The sequence below is a fragment of the Pelodiscus sinensis genome, chromosome 3 (genome assembly GCF_052426305.1).
Source record: "Pelodiscus sinensis isolate ZL-2025 chromosome 3, ASM5242630v1, whole genome shotgun sequence".
In the NCBI taxonomy this organism is placed as follows: domain Eukaryota; kingdom Metazoa; phylum Chordata; order Testudines; family Trionychidae; genus Pelodiscus; species Pelodiscus sinensis.
Window position 1 is genome coordinate 91,264,041 of NC_143054.1, and position 17,794 is coordinate 91,281,834.

Here is a 17,794-nt window from a genome sequence, read left to right on the forward strand (position 1 = left end):
ATGTATGCTGTTTGATCTCTAGTATCCCATAGATAAGGGACCGCTGATATATTTTTCCATGGATTCTCAGCACTTGATGGGAGGAGAAAAGTTAGTGATTTTATTTGAGTTATAAAGAAATGCCTTAAGAGTGTGGTTCACTTGTTGTGGCAGCTATTTTTCTATTTCTCTCTGTGTTAATGGAAGACACAAGCTGGACTACTTCTGGGTGATTAAATTTTCCTGTAAAATGAAAAAAAAAGTCATTACCATGCTTTTATTTCAATTTGTGTAACAAATTAGTACAATACAAACTATTATGTATTAATAGTTTTTTGTGATATATTCTCCCTTTAATGGTGAACACTAAATGAGATTTCTGGCCTATACCTATAGTTTTGAAAAGAGTAATTGAATAAATGCTTGGGTGCATTGTTGAATAGAGTACACCCTGTTCAATATACTATTTGGAGGAAGGTCCTGAATACAAAATTCATGCTATGAACCCTGATTCAGGATGTTACTTAAACTTGAAGCTCATGTTTGCAGGGAGATGTACTCAATTCCATCTCAACCTCTAGAGCTGGCACTGGTGCTACTGGACAAGTGTATCCAGTTCTGGTGCTCGCTGTACAAGAACAGCTGATAAACTCCACAGATTAAGTTCACTGAGTGTCACTAGGAGGAGGCATGTTTTCCAAGCCATTAATCACACTTTTTAGCTTAAGAGATGGTTAAATATTTATTCTTACAGGTGACCAGGTCTTCCCTTAAGGGCCAGCAGCAAATGGTGTATATATACACCACGATCCAGATTAGACGTTTAAGGCAGACAAACTCATATTTAGCACTAAGATACACAGGGTAATCAACCATTGTAACAATTTACTAGGGCTATTACCCTTCTTGCCCTGGAATCTATGAATTGTGATGGGCATAAGCACCTGGATATTTTTTCCTGAACTGGAGACATAATGGGGTGCAAAAGTTAACAAGCATGATACATGATATGTTGCCAAGAAAACATTGTGTACAGGAAGTTTTCTGAAGCTTTCCTGGCAGGAGAAAAAAAACCTAAGTCACTGGGTAGAAACTTGGCAACAAAGGATTAAATTAAATCTTGTGCAAAATCTGTGTCTATAAGAATCTTATTTCTGAAAAGAAACACCAGATCAACCTGCTGCTTCCACTGGTGAGGGTTAGCATCTCTAGATTCACGCAATTTGGAAGCAGGAACATGAGCAAGATGACAGCTAGGGATACAGTTATCACAAACTTTCAACTATTTATTTCTGATGTTCACCTCTTCAGGGGGCACTGAATCACTCCTATAGTCAATTGGGGAAGAAGGGAGCTTTCCACTGACACTATGGCTACATCTACACTGCACACTTTTTGCACAAGAACAGTTCTTGCGCAAAAAGTTTGCAGAGCATTTACACTGCACACGCATTCTTGCGCAAGTAAATTTACAGTAAAGTGTTGGAAAACAGGGCTTCTTCTGGAAAAGTTATTCTTCTCCCCACGAGGAATAAGCCCTCTTGCACAAGAAATTCATGTTGCTTGTCTACACTGCCTTCTTGTGCAAGAAAGCCCTACGGCTAAAATAGCCGCAAGAGCTTTCTTGCGCAAGAGAGCGTCCACACTGCCATGGACACTCTTGCAGAAGACCTTTTGCACAAGAACTCTTGCACAAGAAGCCTGCAGTGTAGATGTAGCCTGTGTGTAGAAGATGGAACTTGTCTTGGAAAACAAGAACTGGCACTATTTTGTCTCTGAACATAGCCCTTCAGTCATGTTAAACTGTATTTAATATTGTTAATTTTACTTAATCTTTGCATATTAGGGGAAACTAGAGAAGGGAATTTAACACAATACAACCACATCTGAAGCAACTTGTTCAATGGGCTTGGTTCTCATTCACAAAGACTTTCATAGTGCTCTTACAAAGGAAAGAAACTTTAGAACAGCCACACTGGGTCAGATCAAAGGTTCATCTAACCCAGTATCCTGTCTTCTGACAGTGGCTAATGCAAGATGCCACAGAGGGAGTGAACAGAACAGGGAATCTTAAAGCAATCTCTCTCATCACCCATCCTGGCTAATAACCATTGACAGTCCTAACCACCTCTTGCAAGGCATTCCAGAGGTTGACACTGCACTGTGAGAAGAAAAACTTCCTTTTGTTTTAAACCTGCTGCCTATTGATTTCATTGGGTGACTCCTCATTCATACATTATGGGAATAAGTAAATAACTTTTCCTTTTCACTTTTTCCGCATCAGTCATGATTTTATATACCTCTATCATACCCACCTCCCCTAGTCTCCTCTTTTCTAAGCTAAAAAGTTGCAATCTTTTTAATCTCTCTTCATATGGGACCAATTCCAAACCCCTAATCATTTTTGTTGCTCTCTTCTGAACTTTTTCCAATGCCAATATATCTCTTTTGATGAGGCGACCACATTTGTATGTAGTATTCAAGACGCGGGAGTACCATGGTTTTATATAGAGGCAATAAGATATTCTCTGTCCCTTTTTAAATTATTCCTAACAGTGTTTGCATGTTTTCAGAGAACTAACCATCATGACTCCTGAACTCTGAGTAGTTGTAGCCAAATTAGTCTCCATCATATTGTATGTATATTTGGGACTATTTTTTCCTAACGTGCATTACTTTATCAACATTAAATTTCATTTGTCATTTTGTTGCCCAATCATTTATTCCTACTTTCACATCCCCTTTACACAGTTTCATAAAGGGGACTCAAGGTTAGATTCACAAAAATGAAAGTAGCAGTTAGGTGCCTAAGTAAATCCAAGAATCAGACCCCACTGGAATTCACAGAATCTTCTCTCTGTTGCTGCTTAACGCTGAAGACAACTGCCTAAAGAAAAAAAAAATCACTTGGCACCAATTTTTTTTTTCAATAAAAGTATCCTGGGTTGCTGTGTCTGCTTCTACTATTCACATAGGAATCAGCATAAAACAGAGAGAGTATCCAATAAATTAATTACTTTTCTAATTGTGGTTTTGTACCTAGTAACTACAGTTGAGGATGAAAATGTTATAGCCTTGTTCCTATGAACAGTAATGCATGTGCTTAATTTTAAATCTGAGCGTATACCCATTAAAATCACTGAAGCTAACTCTTGGGCTTAAATTTAAGCATATGAATAAGTATTCTAGACCCCAGTTCTATAAATGTTAACTGTTTTCAACAATTCTCTTTAATTGATGAGATCTGGCTTTAGAAGTCTCATCTATAAACTATCTTGTGATTCAGAAGTGAATAGTATCTAACCACAAGGGTTTGTTTACAAAAATCAAATGTCATACCTGCAGTTGAATCATAAAAGTCTTGCAGTCGTCCAGGCATTTTTCCCAACTCTTCATATTCCGATGCTTGAAGTATCATCTCACACTGATCCAGCTCTTTTACAAATCTGGCTTCTGCTGTAGACTGGTGTTCATATTCCTGAACAGATGTGCAGTGAGAGGGATTTGATGTGGTATGCTAACACACATATGCTAAAATACAGTGCCAAAAGTAAAAGCTTTTTCTTACACAGACTTTCTTCATCTGTAAAGGAGCTATTCAAGAGAGTACAGTAGACCCTGTACCTTTGTCTGAGATTCAGCAAAACATTTTGGCACATTAAGTTCCATTGAAACTGAAACAAGTATATGTGCTTTACTAAGCAGGGATAATTATTATGCACACGCTGAATCTGAGCGCTCTCAAAGAAACCCAGGGTTTACAGATACAGTAAAATCCTTGATATTGGTCTTGCAATTTCATGTACCTATTCCTTCAATATTTTTGGATGAAAATTATCTGGGCCCGAAATGTGATCCCATTAATATTTGGGATCTGCACAGGGCGGCTATTTTGAGATATACGGACCATGTGCCTGCACAAGCCGCCTGCTATTTCAGTGAACTCTGAAGAGGGAGAAAAAATAACAGGGTCATGAACTCTGATTTCATGACCCTGTCACCCAACTGGCCTTCAACTTTCAATCAGTTCCTCTCTATTTGTTAAAAGCAAATCTAGAACAGCTTCTCTCCCCCTCCCCCCAGTAGCTTTCTCAACCTTCTGAAATAAAAAATGGTCTCCAATGCAGTGAAAACTTATCGGGTGATCTGTGCTCTGCAGTGTGAGTTTCCCAACATATGTCTGGATAGTTGAAGTCCCCCATTACCACCAAATTCTGTGCTTCAAATGACTGTTGCTTTAAAAAAAAAAAAAAAAAAAAAAACTCTCATCCACCTTTTCTGCCTGGATAGGTAGCCTGTAGTAGACCACTAACATGACATCACCCTTGCTTTTTTTCCCTTTTGACTTAACCCAGCAACTCTCAACAAGTCCGTCTCCGATGTCCATCTCAACCTCCGTCCAATGTATTCATTTTTAATATAAGGCAATACCTTCTCCCTTTCCCCCTTCCCGTTCCTCCTGAGCAAGCTGTACCCTTCTATACCAATATTCCAATCGTGCATTATCCTAGCAGTTCTCTGTGAAACCAACTATGTCATAGTTGTGTGTGTGTGTTAGCACGTCAAGATCTTCCTGCTTATTTCCCATACTTCTTGCATTTGTATACAGGCATCTAAGGGTGTGTCTAGACTACCCAGTTTTGTCGACAAAAGTGGACTTTTGTTGACAAAACAATACCAGCGTCTACACTACCGCAGAGTTCTGTCGACATAACGTCGACAGAACTCCGCGGTTTTGTCGACGCTGGTATACCTCATTTTACAAGGCATAACACTTTCTGTCGACAGAAGGTGTTATTGCCTGTAACATTGCGTCCAGACTACGGAGTTCTGTCGACAAAGCGGCTTGCTTTGTCAACAGAACTCCATGTGTCTGGACGCAAATTGTCGACGGAAGTTTTGTCGACAGTATCTGTCGACAAAACTTCCGTCGACAAAACGCGGTAGTCTAGACGTACCCTAACATACTGATTTGATTTTGTCTCTCTCCTTCCCCCCTCCCGCCCCTGTTCTGCCTGTCTGTTGCCATGCAACAACTGCCACTGATTTTGATAAGAGCTGTGCAAAAGCGAAGGCAGAATTTTGTCTACTGAGCACAGAAATTTGCCTATTTGGCAGAGCCTTGAAACAGAGGAAACTCGGCTACTGTTGAAACTCAACTCCTAGAACAGGACTTTTAGTTCCCATGATGTGGGAAGCATTAACATTGATTAATATACATGACCTTCTGCCTTTTTATAAGATAATAGTGGATCTGTCATGCCTGGCAAAATCCTAATTTGTAGTTCCAGCACAGTTGTGTTCAGATAATGAATTTGTCATACTTACCTGGATGTGTGACACATTACTAAAAATCTATTAATTTATTATGGTCTTTGCTCTAGGTTTGAAATTCAGGGATCTGGATTTTGATAGCAATTAAATTCGAATTTAAATTGTATTTTGAAATTTCAATTAAGCTTTAATTATTAGTTAATTTGAAGATGTCACCAAGTTTAGGGTTTTTCTTCAATTTGCATTTTAATTTAAAATGCTGTTCAACACTGCCTCTTATTTTCATGAATATTTAATTCTACTGTTTTCATGTTCTGCATTTTAACCATTCTGTTTGTTGGTAAAGTTCACATTTTATTTGGCAGCATTATAAATGAAAACTTTATCATGACATTGTCTTGCTCAGAAACGTCTGCTTCAGTACAATACATTAAGCATGGGTAGCAGATTGATCTATTGAGAATTTTACACTTGCCTTCTCATGCACATAGCACAACAGGGACAGCTCATATTCCACATTGGTTTATTTTAATGAAACATTGTACCAGACTGTAAATGTAATTCTTCACATTTAGCTGAGATTCTGCACAATTTCCCCATCCTGCTTAGAGCCAGTAACTGGTTTCTTAAAACAAATTGGAGATATTGACTTAAGATTACTGTAGTTGTACACACACAAAATTAAAGCTAATGCAGAGAGGGGGGAAATGTGCTAATGTCCCCATTTACCTCTTATACCTTTCTTCACACTTCAAAACCATCCATCCACTTGAAACAAGTGACAGTCAGCTCAAGGACATCAAAGTCAGGAGCCAGCTGTATTGTCAGTGTGAGAATCTACAGACTCTGTCCTTCCTATCCCCAGCACAAATCTGTGCTAATTCGTTCTCACTTTCTATAGGGAATGCTAAAATCAATGGTATAATTTTTACGTAACAGAGCAGAATTCTGATTGAATATTTCAGCAATTTTAATAGAACTAGCTGCTTAGCAGCAGTGAAAGCTGGGTTTGTGTATACTTTTAGTGTGATACACTGCCACTCCTGTGCAGGAAACCCTGAAGATGTTTATTTTTGTTTCTGATACACACTCTTTTTAGTTCCTAGTGGTGTATCTATGATGGTATTTAATGAGAAAGGTAAAAAGCTAATGTGTACTGTAATAGGGCTGTAGGCAATGGGAAATCCACTCCTGTCCCAGCTTTTACAGGAGCTAAGGAAAAATAAAATACACAAGGAATCCTGTGATACAGTTCAACTCTTACCTGTAATAACCTCCTGCCTCTCTGCTAGACAGGGAATAGACATTATAGTTTTCTCTGATTTGCTGTTTTAAACTTGGTTTAATTGACAGCAGACCTGGATTTTTAAAGTTACGTTCCAACACAACAATCCATTAAAGCCAAGGAAGACATAACTGAGGGCAGAATTTGTCTACAACTATCCCGCAACTTATTTAAATACAATGCCAGTGGAACAGATAAGAATGTCAGTATCAGAGGTGAGGGACTGCACAGCCACCTATTTACAGTAAAATATACAACAGTTTGCAAATAACTGGTGAGGGAAAGTTACTATACAATGGAAAGACATGTTGGAGAAAATAATTTGTTTTTTATAGCACCACGAACTTTTGGGGAAAGCAGGGTTTTTGTTGTTGTTTTTTTAATTTGCAGTTAATACAAGATCTTATCCAAAAAGCAAGAGGTCTCTTTGCAAGATCACAATAACCTATCAGATCAATATCCTAACAGATCCCCCCCAGTCTAAAGAGAAGATATTTTCAGGTCCATGTCATTATTTTTCATTTTTATGTATATGTTAATTTGAACTACCATCTATTATTTTCATTTAGTTGAAATTCTCATTCAAGAAACTGTCAAAGTTAAAGCCACAGTCCTTTTCAAGGTTATGCTGTGTATAGAATAGCACTGACCAGGTAAATATACAAGCAAAATCCCTCCCTCAGCTGAGTAAATCAATCCTTCAAATGCAGTGGGGATACATAGGTATAACGAGCACAATGAGGGTCATTATACCTAATTATTTTGTTTCCTTTATGAAAGTTCAGAAAGTTGCTGCCATATAAACAAACATTACTCCCTCCCAAAATTCCAAACCCATCTCACTGTAAAGTTTTTAGAACAAAGATTATGAACTTCAGTAAGCAACATGAAAATAAGACAATAGATTGATCCTATTATCAGTAATAATGTATGCATCAAGTGCTTTATGCTTACCTCCCAAAGTTCATAGATTTCTTTTCTCAGGTCCTCTGACAGTAGCTGGGTCAAATGTTTCATAGCTGCCTGAAAGACAGATGCCTGCTTTCAGTTGGCCATCTAAGTACGTACAATACCTGTTCCTTTGTTTTTCTGGGAAATAAAATCTGACCTTTGCATAAACAACATTGAATTATTTTTCTCCACAGCTGCATACATACAGTACTAACTCTGCTGATGGAAAAATAAAAGTAATGGGTACAAAATAGCTTCTGCACCCAGAAACTGTTCAATAAACTGCTTCAGATTATTTTCTTTTGCTTGGTGCTAGTCCTCTGTACCATCCAACAACCAGCTCCTGCAATCTAGACATGAGCTCAGAACAAAATGAACAAACTAAGGTGCCAGAGCACTGACCCCCAGTTACCAGCTCTGCCCTCCTGACTTAACAAATATGTCCAGTAACATAATGGCAGCACTTCTGGTGCTACCAGCACATTCCACAGAAATAACACCAAATACAGCACCCGTCCCTGACAAAGTTGTTACTTGTCTGAATAACAGTGCAACATAGCTCTACTCACTCAGGAAAATGAGAAGAAAAGTAATGAGCTTCTGCAGTCAGGCAACAATGTACCCTTAAGATAATGCATTCTGGGATAAATGAACTTTTTAAATAGGGTGCTTAATCAGACACTGCTCCCAAACTAAGATGCTGTTTAACTCTGTTTTGATGGAATAACAAAACTGATTGCATGTTTATCTAACTAATCAATTTCATTCCCATTATACTCTATTTCCCAAGCAATACTTAGGACCGAGTGTGGAAACAAACAACAATAAAAGCAAGACAAGTTTTATGCCAATATACAATTGTATCTAAACTTGCCACTCAAGGGCTACGTCTAGACTACATCCCTATTTCGTAAAAGGGATGTAAATTAGACATATCGCACTTGCTAATGAAGCAGGGATTTAAATCTCCCCCGCTTCATTAGCATAAAAATGGCTGCCGCTTTTTTTCAGCACAGAGCTTTGCCAGAAAAAAGCACCAGTCTAGACGCTGATCTGGCGGAAAATAAAGCCTTCTCCGAAAGATCCCTTATCCCTCTATGAAATAAGGGATCTTTCGAAAAAGGCTTCGTTTTCCGCAAGATCAGCTTCTAGACTGGCGCTTTTTTCCGGCAAAGATCCGTGCCGAAAAAAAGCGGCAGCCATTTTTATGCTAATGAAGCGGGGGAGATTTAAATCCCTGCTTCATTAGCAATTGCGATACGTCTAATTTACATCCCTTTTACGAAAAAGAGATGTAGTCTAGACGTAGTCAAGATGTTATATTAAACAAACATAGCACTTCAGAAGTATTAATATTTGGGGCTCAATCTTGCTCCCCTATAAAGCAATGTCTATCTTCCTTTTTGTTTTAATGGGACCAGGAGAAGCAACAGACCCCTAGAGCCAGATCTGTAGAGGTAATTAGTGTCCTAAAGATGCAGACAGCTTCCTAGCTCCTTTGAAACTAGTATCAGGAATCTACCTATATTTTTAAGCACCTAAATGTCATTAAGAAATCTGGCCCTTAGTGGAAAAACATTCCTAGCAGGTATTAGGGCAGGGGTGGCCAAAGGGGCCTATGCAGGCCAGATTCAGCCTGTCAACCAGGTGGGTCCAGCCCACAGGTGCTCTGCCACTCCCCCACCCCAAACCAATCAAGGGCCATGGGGCAGGAGGATCACACAAAGTCTTTCGCTCCTTCCCCCTGCCCTGCAAGTGCCGCACACCCCTTGCAGGGCGGGGGCAAGGGCCTTCATGCACTCCTCCGGCCCCCAGACCCTGATTGGCCTGGGGGAAGGGGGCACACGCCAACTCTCCTCGTGCCTTCCATGGTGGCGGATGCCTAGAGGGAACCACCAGCTGTTTAGAACAGTTAGCAGTTCTCTCTAGGAAGGGGGAGGGCAGAGGCAAAGACTTCATGTGCTCCCCCAGGCCAATCAGGGTCTGTGGGATGGGGAAAACAGAAGTATCTTGCCCCTGCCCCAGCCAGGGTGGTTTGGGGCCACTTCACTAATTTTTGAAGTGGCCCCTTGTCTAAAATTATTGCCCACCCCTGCATTAGGGAAACAATTTTCTTTTAAAACAGCACACTCCAAACAGGTGAACAGAGAACAGAACAGTCAATGTTACAGTGAATAGTCCTCTAATCTTTATGACCTACTTTCCACCAGCAACATATTGCTAGAATTAATGCTTTTAAATCAAAACAAAAAAGTAAGCATAAGAATGACAGAGAAATCGCTGTATCCCTTGGAAAAAGATTATCAAGAAAGTTGGTGCCCTCCAGCGGTGACTGTAGGAAAACTTTGCCTTTTTCCTTCAAATAATACAGCCAGAATGACATTAATGGAGATTAATGATGTATTTGTAGCCATTATTTAAGCCAAAAACGATGTACTTAAGGGGTGGGGAAATTCAGGCCCAGCTTGCTTGAATCCAGCCCCTGAGACTCAGGGCACCCTCCTCCCCCCACTGCTGGGCCATAGAGGTTATGCGCATACAATCTACTAGGCTGGGACGCCTAGGCTCTGGTGTGTGAGGGGAATGTGGAGAATAGCTTTCTGCTTCCAAGTCTGGGGTCATGTCAGTGAGGTGTGTTGGAGTTTTTTGCTTTTGTTTGTTTGTTTGTTTTTGGTGGGGTTTTTTATTTTTATGCTTCCCATTTGTATGCAGCCTCCAACTGATTTTTCTGTGGGTCAGTGGCCCTCAACGCAAAAGAGGTTCCCCAATGCAAAAGAGGTTCCCCACCCCTGATATTGTACTCAGTTACATTGGTTTGTCAGCTCACTGATTACCTGCCACACAGGGGTTACTGTAAGAATAAACAAATAATCAGACAAAGTTTGCATGTACTTTGGAAGGTCTAGTGCAGGAATACTCAAGCTGGGGATCATGACCTCTCAAGGGGTCACAAGGTGGTTAAATGTGGGTCATAAACTGCCAGCTACATGAGGCTTACAGCCTCAAGCCCCCATTACATTAATGTAACATCCTTTGTTTTTAACATAAAGGGGAGTCGCATTAAGAGGTTTGCTATGTGAAAGCAAATACAAAAAGTTTGAAAGCCACAGGTCTAGTATTAACTATCTGTCCCTCTCCTGACTTGTGGCCCAGAAAATAAGCATGGACAAACACAAGCAGATTCATTAATCTCTCAGACTACTGAAAGTCAACTCTTTGGCAGGTGGTTGATGTTTGGGTTCTTTCAAAATATTTTCTCTTATTATTGTGCACTTTGGTGTTATGTAAATAACTAATTGTTCACTTCTACAAATAAAGTGCAATGCCTTTACAAAGTTCTACAGAGCAACAGACTGAATCTGCAACCATACGAACCTCCTCTCGCTGATGTTTCTCCGCTTTGGAGATGTTATCTGCAGGTGCTATGTCTCCAACAATGCATTCCGCCATATCGTGAACCAGGGCTAGTCGTACACATCTGATAAGGAAAGAAACACTGCATGATTATAGTCACATTACTAAGCAATATTAACTCTTCCTCCTTTATATTTTAACAGATCTGTATTAGTGACAAATTTTCCATTCCATATTATATTTGGATCCCAATTTCTAGTTACTGTTATGTATGAAAAGATATTTGGATAGACACAAAAAAGCTAGATTCTCTCAAAAAAAAGCAAAAAATAATAAGTCACAGCAGTGTAGTTACCTAGCATATCATTTACCAACCCCATCATATAAATGCTAAGGACATTATACACTACACACGACAACAACGTTTGCATTTACTAAGTATAAAGAAGCATGGAGCCCTGCTACATTCAAAATGCCATCTGACAAAACACACATGTATTACGTAGCTAAGTTAGCCACGACCCATTAAAAAGCACTAAAAGCAATTAGCAAATAGGGATATGAATGTGTTATTGAGTGATGCTTACTGGGAACCTGTTAATTAGTATCTGGGATCAGCCCCCGGCCTGTGGCCTACTGTGGTAGAGGGTTGCTCCAGGACCTAAAAACCATCATAATCTCCACCACCCGATCTACAAGAAAGGCATGTCTCTCCACTCCCTCCTTCCCCCTCCCACACACATTGCCTTCTCTAGCATACCCCAGGGCTACATCTACACTGGCATGATTTTCCGAAAATGCTTTTAACTAAAAAGTTTTCCGTTAAAAGCATTTTCGGAAAAGCACGTCTAGATTGGCAGGACGCTTTTCTAGAAAAGCACTTTTTGCGGAAAAGCGTCCGTGGCCAATCTAGACGCGCTTTTCCGCAAAAAAGCCCCGATCGCCATTTTCGCGATCAGGACTTTTTTGTGGAAAACACTACCTTGCTGTCTACACTGGCCCTTTCGGGCAAAAGTCTTTCGGAAAAAGACTTTTGCCCGAATGGGAGCAGCATAGTTTTTCCGGAAAAGCACTGATGATTTTACATGAGACCATCAGTGCTTTTCCGGAAATTCAAGCGGCCAGTGTAGACAGCTAGCAAGTTTTCCCGGAAAATCAGATGATTTTCCGGAAAAACCTTGCCAGTGTAGACACAGCCCTATAGTGAGAGGAAGGGGGAAAATGTGTATTTTATTTTTTTAAAACTCAAAACACACTGCTGCAAGCACTGCACTCCCCTCTCCCTCTGGGGAAAGAATGAAAAAAGTGACAGATGTTGTTTAATGCACTACCAGAAGGCACTGTTTTAAACCTCCTGCCTATTAATTTCATTGGGTCACCCCCAGTTCTTGTGTTATGTGAAAGAGTAAATAAACCTTCCTTATTCGTTTTCTCCACACCACTCATGATTTTATAGACCTCTATCACTTTTCTCCTTACTTTTCAGTTTTTCCTGTCACTGAAATTAGGCTTGCCAGCTTTTAAATGCTAGGATCACCTTTGGAACCTTTTATAGAAAATTAGCAGTTATAGTAGGTATTCTCCAATCATTTGTTAAAGAAGCTATTTAAATGATAGCTTGCATAACACTGCTAGGGGTTCTGCAATTTTATATTGGAGTTTTTTCCCCTGTAACCTGTGCACTTGGGCAGCCCAGCAGAGCCCTCACAGCTGGCAGCATATGTCCAGGTGTCCCTTCCTACATGTGTTCTGTTTTAGTGTTCTGACTGCCCTCTGCATTTCATAATTGTATTATTATTACACTTACATTTAATTCTTTGCTTAGTGAGTTCTAAAATGCCTAGCCTGTTCTAGCAGAAGTAATTGTCCAAAAGGATAATTTAAAAAAAATATTATCTAGCAGCATTACCAACACTTCTACTGCTTCCTTCTCTCTTAGAAGACATTTGGGGTAAATTAGAAATACATGATAGCACGGAACACAGAGCCAGGACTGGTGGCTGTAAAACTTTATGGCACAACAGAAAACTTGGTCGTACCCATGATAAGCGGACATCCCACTAACTAAAATCATACTGGACCACAGATGTTGCTGGACCAATCCTCATCTAATATCAAGCATTCAGGTTCATACATCTTAGTATTTAGATTTCTAGAATTTGTATAAAAATTATAAAATGTGTCAATATTTAGTTGTCTACCTCCACGTGATGTAATTGTACATGACCTTTTTCCTTTATTTCTCTTAATTTCCTATCAGTCTTTTTTTTCCAGCTTCTATCCTCTCGTCCCCTCGTCCCGCTGCCCTTAAGGGATGCTTCTGTTCAAATCATGTGTTTTCCTCCTGCCCATAGAAGGGCATCAGCAATCTACTCCATCTCTGTCACAAAGTGGTTACGGAACTTCTCTCATGTCATTCAGCTCTCTAGGCCTTATTATATAGTGGCTTGCACCTAAAAGTTAGAGACTCATACAGAGCGAGTTTAAAATGCTACTATTTTGATTATATTGTTTTACAACGTTTGTAGACTCACCTCTCACTAATGTCAATAATTAAACAGGGTATAAAGCCATAGAAACACAGAGTATGATTGTCTGAGTTATCAATTGAAAAAGGAGCCATATATGTCCACTGCTAGGCCATTAAGAGCATTCTTGTGGACAGTATAGGAGAAGTCAGCATCAGAAACATGATTTTACGTGGTTTATACTTCCTGAAGGTTAATAAGAAAAACTGAGTTCCAAGTTAAAGTAGTCTAACATTATCACTTCAGAAAGCTGACAAAGTAAATATGATACTGTACCATTCTTAACAAGTGTTCCAACTGTAATTATGTTTTCCTTCATACACTAAATTAATTTCATGGTTCTTTATTTCTCTCAAGTGTTAATAGAATCTCGGTCACAAGCTACACAAGATACAGATTTTGCTTCACCATGCACTTCAAACTCCTCTTTGAATGGGATTCTTCAGCCTTCTTAAGTACATCTCTGAGAGAAAGCATGGTCTAAAGCCAGTGTTTTTCAACCAGTGGGACGAGTACCCATAAGGGTACTCGAGAGAAGTCTGGGGGTTATGTCAACTCAACTGAAATTTGGAGAAAATTGAATTTTTAAGTTTTACAATGCTTTATTATTTTTGTACTTTTTACACCCAAAAATTTCATCGCCCGCCCGACAACAATTAAGTTGTTTAAACAAATTGTTGCAACAGTAGAAAAAAAAAATTGTGTGGGTCTGAAAACTGTAGGTACTGGGGGTACTTTTTTTTAAGGGATACTTTATAAAAAAAAGTTGAGAAACACTGCTGTAAGCTATTCTGTGTTAGCAGTCTATAGAGTTATTAAAAGAGTTTACCGGTTAAACACTATCGCTTAACCGATTAACTATTTTAACTTAGGGCCTACTGCTCAGCCAACCACCCAGTTTTACTATGGACAAGAGGTCCTGCCTCCCAGCTCCTCCATGACTGGGGATGCACCAATCCAGCGTGGCTGGCCAGCACGGGAGTTCACCTGAAAGACTGAACTAATAAGCATACTGGTACGCCTCATACTTAATGGTGAATCATTTAACATCCCTGGCAGCCTGTCCACGCCTCCACTTTTAGTTAATAAAATAATTCCTCAACCCTCAACTCCAGAAGACACATAGCAACTTGTTCAAGAGTGGAAAAAAACCAGGAATTTGGATTCCTCCTCTGCATTCTAAAATGCCTCAGAAGAGTGTGATGTTGTGATGAACAATTCTCAGTTCCCAAATCTTGAGATAGGTTTAATCACCACCATTAGTATTCTTACCTGTCTTTATTAAGCTGTTTATCTTCAGTTATCAGAGCCATGACTGCCATCCTGTACATGTGATCGGATACACTCTCTGGTTTCTCTACATTCCTGTACACCCAGCCTGTTCGCGGTACTCTCTGTTTGGAGACAATTTTAACAATAATAAATAACATTCTGAAGAATTTAGCTTAAAAGATACCAAATGAAAAATGTGTCCCTTTAAAGGTAACATTTCCTTCTCATGCATGAATAAGACCTCAGTAACATTACTGAAAAATAACTGTTACAGAGTTAGTTTAATCCTGTGATAAGCTCTATTGCAATAAAGTATAAAACACAGCAATAGCACATACCACCAGAAAATCTGTCCTTTTCAGTTTTCAGAGACCATTTCAGCTTAATATCCCATACAACATTCCATGTGACTAAAGAATATTCAGTGTTTCAATAGTACTATACCTCTTCAAAACATTGGTCACAAAAGTACTGTAATTAATCTTCACTCCATCTCTGCAATATTAGTGAAGTTAGGAACTATAATTAAACTGAAGAGTTTCTAATATAAGCCCTATGCTCAGTCAGTGACACTACTCTGATTTGTGAAATCATCTGCCTTCATTTTGTTTGGTGGTGGTTTGTCTCTCACATGACTTCTGTAGGTTGTACAAATTGAACCTCTCTAGTCCTGCACCCTTTGGCCCTGACCAGTGTCAAACTAGAGAATTTGCTGAACCACCAGAGGTTAATATAGTCTAGCAGCATTACCAACACTTCCACTGCTTACTGGGCCCTTTGAAGACATTTAAGGGTAAATTAGAGCTAAATAACAGCACAGAACACTGAAAGCCAGGACTCGTGTCTATAAACAAACTTTACAGGACCATGGGAAACTTGGCCACGTCCATGAAAAATGGACAACCAGCTAACTAAAATCATGTTGGACCACGGAGTGCTGGACTAGAGAGGTTCAGCCTGTACTGAGCATAGGCCTTCACTATTTGAATGGATTTTGTATTTGTTTTGCCAGTTGCAGCCTCCCACCCATCTACATGCCAACCTGCACCACTAGTAGGCTATGTCTACACTGGCATGAATTTCCGAAAATACTTTTAACAGAAAAGTTTTCAGTTAAAAGCATTTTTGGAAAAGCGCATCTAGATTGGCAGGATGCTTTTCCACAAAAAGTGCTTTTTCCGGAAGAGCGTCCGTGGCCAATCTAGACGCGGTTTTCCGCAAAAAAGCTCCGATCGTCTTTTTCGCGATCGGGGCTTTTTTGCGGAAAACAGTACTATGCTGTCTACACTGGCCCTTTTGCCCGAACAGGAGCAGCATAGTTTTTCCGGAAAAGCACCGATGATTTTACATGAGATCATCAGTGCTTTTCCGGAAAGTCAAGCGGCCAGTGTAGACAGCTGGCAAGTTTTTCCGGAAAAGCAGATGATTTTCCAGAAAAACTTGCCAATTTAGACACAGCCGTAGTGTTTCTGCTTGGAATTGTTTTTGCCAAGGCCACTCTGTTCTGCACTGGGAGGAAATACTTTTTGGGTTTCGGGATTTAAAGAATTTTTGGGGTTTCGGGATTAAAGAATTTTTTTAAGAGCTCATATTTTAATACATCCACTGCAGTTAAAGCTACGTCCAGAGAAACACATTGTTTGTGTGTGTAGCTATCTATAAGGATTTGGATCCAGTCCAAAATCCCCAACAGGTGACAAGGTCAGTAGGGTAGAACATAAGGCACACAACGAAAATGAGGCAAGGAACACACACACACAACATATACTTCAGGCAGCCTCAAGTACAAAACTCCCACTAGAAAACAGAAGCTGGGGCACTCAGCTTCACTGTTGTGTGTAATGGTGAAGGTTAACCATTTAATCATGTACACGGACAGGGCCTTAATTTTTAGCCATAGATCTGCATCTGACTCCCATTTGCAGCCTTAGCAGGTTGCCATTTAGCCTGGATGTATTCCTGGAGGTTTCAGCACAGGACATAATCTGTTCTTAAAGATTGATTCGTGAGTCCTAGAGATTCCAGTACAATCCTAGGACAAACTAGGCCTTGGGCCAAATCAGCTCATCTCCCCCTGCACACTCGCCCCCCAGGTATGTGGGGAGGCCCGGCGAAGACCCACTCACAGGCAGCGAGTCACTGCAGCCTGGCCGGATTTGGTTTCCAACCTGAGCGCGGGTGGCTGAATTAACCTGCCCCCAGGCAGCCCCTGGACGCCCCGCCATGTGGCCAGAGCCAGTCCCCATCCCCCCCCGCACGCACGCCCGCCCGCCCGGCCCCGCACCTTGAGCTGCCCCACCAGCCTCAGGAACTGCAGCAGGCTCCCGGCGCCCAGCGGGGCCGCGGCCATGGGGCTGCCGGCCGAGAAAGAAGCCGCGGCCCGCGCAGAGCCCGCCTCCCACGCTGCCCCGAGGGGTGGTGGAAAACGAGCCCCGCCCTCCCTGGCGAGCTCCCGCCGCAGAAGGGCGCTTGGCCCGGCCGCCCCCCGAGCCGCTGCTGCCCGGCCGAGGCTGCGACTCGCCGGCAAAGGGCCCCGCCGCTTGACTGGCCGCCTGCCCGAGTCGGACCCCGCTTCAGAGCCGCTGGGCTCGCTGCGCTCCCCCGGGCTCGCAGCGTCCGCGTGCTGCGTTCGGCTCAGTGACCGCACAAATGCGCCTTTGGGGGGGGATAAAAGGCCCCGGGCACGCTCGGAGCACGCGCGCTCCATAGTCTTTGCGGCCGGCTAGGGAAGCGCCGCTGCGGGCTTGTGTTTCGCTCGGCCCGCGGGCACAGCGCGCACGGATGCGGGGAGCAAGCGCAGAGCGTTACGCGGGCGAGTGAGCCGCTGGCTCGGCTCAGCGGCAGGGCTGTGACGTGACCTTTCACGCTGCATTTAACCCGGGAGCCCTGGCGTGACTCACCTCCCGCCCCAGCAGCAGCGCGACGGGCCACTGGCAGGAAGCCGCTGCGGCCCAGCTACTCCAGCCCTGGCCCTGCCGTGGCCAGGTGGCGCTGCTCCAGTCCCAGCCGCGAGCCTTGGGAGCGTTGGTCCTACTGAGAGGCGCTGTGGCCGCAGGCAGGGTCCGGCCTAGGCCAGTTAATCAGTTACCTTGTAAGCAGGCCGATAAGCTGCCTGTTTACGGCGTAGCGGGTTAACCAGTCAACCCCTTCC

At 41.7% G+C, this 17,794-nt stretch overlaps 1 protein-coding gene across 3 annotated transcripts; it reads right to left on the reverse strand.

Annotated features, from left to right (window-relative positions):
* Positions 1–77: 77 nt before the first annotated feature.
* HDDC2 (HD domain containing 2) lies at positions 78–17,411 on the reverse strand. 3 transcript variants are annotated; one of them, XR_016349161.1, is made up of 7 exons: positions 16,928–17,411; positions 14,644–14,765; positions 10,865–10,967; positions 7,493–7,561; positions 3,319–3,457; positions 944–2,866; positions 243–515 (listed from the first exon to the last, which is right to left on the reverse strand). XR_016349161.1 is itself a non-coding variant. In XM_075924107.2 (6 exons), the coding sequence occupies exons 1-6, from the start codon at positions 17,348–17,350 to the stop codon at positions 125–127; spliced, it is 954 nt and encodes a 317-aa protein (XP_075780222.2). In that variant the 5' UTR covers positions 17,351–17,394; the 3' UTR covers positions 78–124. The 3 variants fall into 3 exon arrangements, 2 of the variants coding, with proteins under 2 accessions (XP_075780222.2, XP_075780221.2); XM_075924107.2 differs by lacking the exons at positions 243–515; positions 944–2,866 and adding an exon at positions 78–222 and having other exon boundaries at positions 16,928–17,394; XM_075924106.2 differs by having other exon boundaries at positions 243–2,866.
* Between the last annotated feature and the right edge of the window lie 383 nt (positions 17,412–17,794).

Excerpts from the sequence above, each read along its gene's own strand:
- HDDC2 (XM_075924107.2), bottom strand. The coding sequence starts at position 17,350 with ATGGAGCGCGCGTGCTCCGAGCGTGCCCGGGGCCTTTTATCCCCCCCC. Across the intron at positions 14,766-16,927 it reads GGCTGGTGGGGCAGCTCAAG|AGAGTACCGCGAACAGGCTG; the intron begins GTGCGGGGCCGG and ends GTCTCCAAACAG. Across the intron at positions 223-3,318 it reads CTTTTATGATTCAACTGCAG|GAAAATTTAATCACCCAGAA; the intron begins GTATGACATTTG and ends TTCATTTTACAG.